We start from the raw sequence: 6865 nt of genomic DNA, 5'->3' as shown, positions 1-6865 counted from the left end.
TACTGAGTTGTGGGTTAACACAATATTTAATTAAATAAATAAATGGAATGGAGAGAGTAAGGAGTGGTTGGGACTGTGGCATGGAGTATCTGTGCCCTGTCAATGGTGTTCAGTGTTTTTTAATACTATGAAGGCCACACAAAACTATTAGTTTATGATCCCTGGACATGGGTTTGGCCACATTATTTTAGGCAGTAGGCAAATGGGGAGTGGTTTTTGACAAATTAGTATTGAGTGAAAATGCAAGTCTCACAAATTATAAACCAAAAGTAGGAAAATAAATAAATAAATCAGCCTGCTTTATTTACTTTTAGAGTGAAGTATAAAGTCAAGTCACCCCAAGGGCATCCATCATAATAAGGGCTCAAGCTGAGGTGGCAGAATGGGTTTGTGACTATGCTGACAAAAGTTATTACAGGGCTTCCTAAGGTACATTACTCAAGTACGGAGGCCTAAGCCATCTTGGTGTCCACAGTAAATATGTTCAGGGCATAAAAGCTAAACAGAATTTGAGCTGAATGGGCAGAGGAGGCTACAGAAGGCTACACTAGCACAGATGGATGAAAAGACATCAGAGACAGAAGCCAACCAGACACCATGAGCTGCTTCTAGCGACATTTATAAACTGTCCTAGTCTCAGAGGTCCTGAAGGGTGATCCTGCAAGTGCCTTGGATGTGCTCAGCATAGAGGACAGTATATCTTCCACTTTATAACTTTAGACCCAAGTTAGATAAACTAGAAAAGAGATGATAAACACAGGTCTGACAGACTTAAAAGCCTGTGTAGGAAACCCCCACCTCAGAAGCTGGACGTTAGTAGTTAATCATTGAAGCCAAGTCAAAGTCAGAATAACCCAGGGCTTTTTTTCCCACCTTACCAGCATCATCATTTAGAAATTCTCAGGTACCAAAAAGTACACCTCATACCTTAGGAAGTAAATAATGGCCAATTCCTAATTCACAAGGGAGCACGCAGCTTAATTAGCCAAACATACTAGACAGACTTAGCTCTCAACTGAGCAACTGCTCTATCTTCACTCAAAAGGTAGTCTGATGCACATACCTTTGAAAGAGGTTGATAGACAGGCTCATACATTAAGTTTATAATTTGTATTTTAACCTAACTTCAAAAAACTAGTGGCTCTTAGTTATTAAATGAGCATTATTTCTTGTCATTTTAGTTTCTTCTGGTTAGGAAACAGAATAGACATTTGTGACTATAATGAGTTTCATGATCCTTTAAAACATAAATTATCTCTTTTTCTACCCCGACCCACCCGCCTACTCCTGAGTCTTATTCCCACAGGAAATAACATAATCTTCATCTATGCAGAGGTCACGTAACTATTTAATTCACAAAACAGGCTCAGAAGAAGTTGAGACAGATGAAATAAATGGCAAGATGTGTCTATAAAAATTCAAGTATCTAGCTCAGGTCCATCACTACACCCTCATATTATTTTTGTCATAACTCTAATATGCTTCCTATCTGGTTTCCATTATTTTAGCAAGTCAGAAGAAAAGAATTACCAATTAGATATGATAAAGCATTTGTAGAGACAGATGAATAATTACAAAGCTGCGGTGGTCAGGGGAAGAGGAAAAGCGACACAAGTAGGCAGAATGCACGTGCAGGAAGCCTTGGCAGACAAGGTGAGAGGTCAAATGACTCCAATGGAACCAGGAAGAAACGGCTGTGTGACTGGTGCTCTTGAAGATTCCAAACCATCAGTTACACTCTACTCAGAATAATTTATTTAACATAATGAAGGATCTAATATACTTCACTTAAAAAGTAAAATTACTTAAAAAGTATTAACATTCAAGAAGCTGAAAGATTTCCTCACAAGTCATGTTGAGTCTCAGTCTTCAATAGTGCAGAATAGATCACTTTACAGAAGACATACACACATGGAAACACAAATAACTTTAATGATTTTTGGTAAATAAAAAGGAAGCTTACATATGATTGAAAAATGAAAATAATTACAAGTATATCTACACAATAACTCCAGGTTTCAAGAGCTTAACATAAACCAACTGCTGTCAAGATAAATATTTAAAGAAACCAAAAATATTACTTATTAGAGGAGGAGAAAGAAAGCAGAGAGGGAGAATAAACCTAGAAAATGAATGAAGGAATGTGAGCAGGAAACTCCAAAGTGTTTTCACAAAAAAGGAATTCAGATGCGAGGAACAGATACAAACCTGTCTGGGAATGTGACCTAGGATCATAAGCAACAGAAAGTAACTTAAAATAAGTTATAAATAAAAAATGACAACCGAATCCCAGTTATAAATTATTTAGGCCAGACATTATCCAACTCCTCAGATTCATTTGGTGCAATGATGTTCATCATTCTCCATCAGAATGAAATGTGGAACAAACACATTAATGGCCGTAGAGAGAGAGAGCTTCAGAGCTAATTCACCCTGTAATGTCAGGGTCAGAAAAATATTATTTTTGTTCACTTAACACATGTGTTGACATGAAAAAAGTAATATGTCAAAAAAGGAACTGACGTAAAATGTATCTTCAAATTATCAGCAGAATCTCCAAGTTTCAAATAAGTGAGTCTCAAATGTTGATTAGCCTCATAGATTCTCAGTATTTAAATTCTATTCCAATGTTATCAAACTGTTCTCTTTGGCTTGTGAGAGACCAAAGTGGCAGTCTCATAGCATCTCCTTCTCCAAGCCTGTAATATTTTAAGTACATTCAATTTCTAAGAAAGTTTTCATAAAGAATCCTGTTTCTTCTCCTTTTTCTTTTGAGACAGGGTCTCACTAAATTACCCAGGCTAGGCTGGCACTTGAGATCCTACTGCCTCAGCATCCTGAATAGCTGGGATTATAGGTGTATGTCCCCATAACAGGCAAAAATTCTGCTTCTTAAAAAATGTTTTAAAATTATGTATTCTATTCCTGTTGATGTACAATGAGAATATTCAGACTACATAAAGCAAGCTCCCCAGGTTGGCCCTAACCCTGACCACTATGCAAAATAGACTGTTTTGGTATCGGGAGCAATACCTTCTCATGCTTACCTATACATTTAATGCTATGCCCTTTCGTATTACTTGGGGGAAAAAAATCCATTCTAAATCAAATAATCTCCAACTTTTACCCTACATGCCAACCTAAAATTTTTATTTAGACTGGGCTGGGGGTGTATCTCAGTGTTAAAGCACTTGCCTAGCATGCTCAAGGCCCTGGGTTCAATTCTCAGCCCCGCAAAACAAAAATAAAAACAACAACAAAACACAAAAAATTATTTTAGCAATACCTAGCAAGGTCTACCAAGAAAAAAAAAAAAAAAAACCTACTTCTAATTTAAGGTAATGACATCTGACTGACAATTTTGTGGATTGGTGGCACCTTCTAAGGAATGCTGACACTAAAATATGTCAGAGAAAATACTCTATATACACATAGACAATAGATACAGATAACAGATAAACAGTTACAAAGTGATACTTAACAATATGTACAACAGGTTTAACATTGATTTTCACTACCAAAAAAACAATGCTGCCATGGTTCAAAGCATGATTTCCTGATGAATATATAAGATTTAAAAAGGGATAAAAATTAGGAAACAGATATTCAAGAAAATTATAAGAAACTAAATACACACAATATAAAATGAAGACAATTGCAGATAGGAGGATTTAACACCTATGATGGCATATTTAGACCAGGTACTCTCTTTTAAATGCAGAAAAAAATCATTTGACAATATTCTGCTTAATAAAGGATGGAAAGTAATTTTTGCTGATGTCAGGTGTGGACTTTTTACATCAAAGAATATTAAAAAATTGAGAGTATGATGATATTATTTACAGATTTAACCAACAGTTATCATAGCCTCTCATTAATCTTTGATAGCTGATAGAGTACAGCATATGATGAATCAAAAACAGGCATCTTAAAAAGAAAAAAAAAAGTTTTTTTCAATGGTAGGGAATCAAATCCAGGGCCTTGTGCACAGTAGGCAAATGCTGTACTACTGAGCTACTGAGATATAATCCTAGGTACAGAAAGAAATTCTTTAAAAGTGGTCCCAGCATCTAAATGCTAAACACAGAGTGTGAATTCCTAATCTGGCACCTTTTTTTTTTTTTTTTAAACTAAAAAAAAAAAATAGTAGTAGTAGTAGTAGTAATAATAACAATGTGAATGACTCTACCTATTTGTAAAAATGTGAATGATCAAAGATTGTGCTAGGTTCACACAACTGTGCAACTTCAATTTGAAATGTTCATCTGGTATGATATTCAGCTGTCAAGAGGAAGCAACTCAAAGGACATCACACAGTCTATAAACCAGCTTGAAGGAGCCATCCAAACTTTGCCCTGACGAACCTTTTCTGGGCGATAATTAGACAAATCCTCATAGATGATATACTGTGTGCAGAAGCGCTGATCAGAATCGGGCTTGGCATGGTACGCAACTGTATTGATGGTTTGAGTCACATCACTGTCTGGCTTAGGTTTTCTACTGAGGATCTGGCCGCCTGCTGCAGTGACAAGCTTAATAAGGTTGTCCTTTGGGTGATGTTTGAAGGTTCCCCCAAAATAGAAGTAACATCCATCAAATAGCTTTGGCAACTGAAATAACAAGGAAAATTTTGTTAAAAGCTGATTGAAATATTTAAAAATACTGCACAGGAATGAAGGATAAAAATAATAGTGAAGAGCAGCTAAGATACTACTTAATGAGGTGCTGGTACAAGCTGTATTTCAACTGAACTAATTGGATCAAGAAAAATACTTATGCAAATAACGGTTTCCTATTTATAATTTTTTCTCTAACCAATCAGTCACTACCATCTCAATTCCTTTTCACTCTCCTAAAAACTTAAGTGTGTTTTGTATTTTTTTAAACAATGTTCATCAAACCTCTTTTATCAGCATTCTTATGCATACGAGGTGGGACTTTAGGCCTAGAATATCTGAGATATGCTTCAGGGACACTGGACTAAACTATAAAGACCATCCAATTCTGCCCACTCATATCAGATCCCTGCATAATTCCAACTTCAGGTCCTTAGGACAGCCATAGTGGTAGTATGACCTAAGGGTTCCAGAGATTATGAAATGATGGCTAGGAACCCAATTAGTTACAAGACATACTTCTTTGTGCTTTACAGAAAAATAAAGTTTCACAATTCCCTCCACTAAATTTTTTTTGGTCATTTCTAATATATATATATATATATATATATATATATACATATATATATATATATATATATATATAAAATAATGGAATATTATCCATTAAAACTGCAATATGTAGCAATAAAGACATATGGTAACTAAATCCGAGCAGCAGCTGTAAGTCTTCTTTCAAGCTACTTCCTGTATCTGAGATTTACCTCAGATTCTGAAAGGTTTATGGGAATGTTCAAGATGCCAAAAATCCATTAACAGTATGAAATTATTAACTTCTGGATTTTACTGCACATCGTGATCATCTTTCAGAATCAAGTGCTTGAAATAAGCACAATTAAAACTTTAATCAGTCACCTGTACTTGCTGAAAGGGCAGAAGAAGGTTTTCTTGATGGTGATAATAATATGAAGTCATAATAAGAACAATGAAAGTAGTATGGAAAGAAAAATACCAGCTGTTCTCTGTTGAGCCTGCTTCTATGTGGGCCTTCAGGAATTTCATACTTTTCTTCCTGTTCACATACTTTGTTTTGTAGAGAGACCTTCACCCCTGACAAAACACAAGGACAAATCAAAATAAATATCAAGTGAACACTATTTTTCTCTCATTGAAATTAGACAATTTACTAAAGTGTTTGTTTTTTTTTTTTTCCTTTTCATGGTTGTTCTCAGTATTATTCTGAAATAGAAACTTCATTTAGGCCAAAATATAGCAAAACTGATATTCCATATAAAGAAAATATAAGAAATCCTTCCTTCAGGATTAAGCAATGAGTTAGTACTAAACAGTAATTTTAAACTCCTTTGTGAACAATCTAAACCAATACACTATTTCAAAAACAAGAAAATATATCAACAGTTTTACTAATAGCAATTATCCAAATTCATGTGAATAAAAAAGTCCATCACACAGCTATTCAGAAGGCTGAGGCAAGAGGACTGCAAGTGTGAGAACAGCCTGGGTAGCTTAGCAAGATCCTGCCTCAAAATAAATAAAAGGCTGGGAGTTCACTCAGTAGCAGAACATTTATTTATTGGCATGCATAAGGAAGGTCCTGGGTTCAATCTTTAGTACCACAAGGCGGAGAGGATGCAGAGGGCTGTGGCATCATTTGAGTCCAGCACACAATAATCTGAACTAAGCACTTATCATCTGACTGCTCATTTTGGCTGTTAGACTGCAGAGAATTCAACATTAGGAAAAATGCTTAAGTCCACAGCACCTACATAGCTAGTCATATGATAGAGGTTCGACAGTACCTGTTAAAATAAAAAAAAAAAATAAGCAGTGTTTATTGCCTGGGATTTGACATTGAAGTCACTAGTTTAGAGAATATTTGGTTGGGCTTCACAATAAAAAGAACAGTCTTCTGATGGCTTGCATACGTGTGCTCAGATTCAGTTTATAAAGTAAAGGCAACCAGTACCCAGCATGATGCTACCTAAAGTCATTCCTCTAATGGGCTCCTGGGAGGAGAAGTCCTAAGCAGGACCACCCGCTAACAGCCAGCACCAACTGTCTAGCTAAGTTTGGAGATGACAGGAGTCTTCGGGTGCCAAAGATCATCAGATGGGAGTACCCAAGCAGCTTAATCTAAAGACCACATCTTAGTGTATTGAAAGGCACCATCAATGGTAAATATATATACATCAATGCCATGTATATATATTTACCATACTCCTAGGTTT

General features: G+C 35.7%; 1 protein-coding gene across 1 annotated transcript in view; it reads right to left on the bottom strand.

Annotated features, from left to right (window-relative positions):
• Positions 1 to 1908: 1908 nt before the first annotated feature.
• Positions 1909 to 6865, bottom strand: part of Bard1 (BRCA1 associated RING domain 1) — a 74397-nt gene continuing 69440 nt past the window's right edge. Inside the window, exons 10-11 of the mRNA XM_046462931.2 lie at positions 5629 to 5726; positions 1909 to 4610 (exon numbers count right to left, since the gene is read on the bottom strand). Of these exons, the coding sequence (XP_046318887.1) occupies positions 4278 to 4610; positions 5629 to 5726 (431 nt within the window). The 3' untranslated portion in view covers positions 1909 to 4277. The remainder of the gene's footprint in view (positions 4611 to 5628; positions 5727 to 6865) is intronic.

The sequence above is a fragment of the Marmota monax genome, unplaced genomic scaffold (assembly GCF_021218885.2).
Source record: "Marmota monax isolate L192 unplaced genomic scaffold, Marmota_monax_Labrador192_F-V1.1 WCK01_AAM20220418_F8-fsc00136, whole genome shotgun sequence".
NCBI lineage: Eukaryota > Metazoa > Chordata > Mammalia > Rodentia > Sciuridae > Marmota > Marmota monax.
Note: the sequence above shows the minus strand (reverse complement) of the source record. Positions and strands in the feature narration are given on the sequence as shown.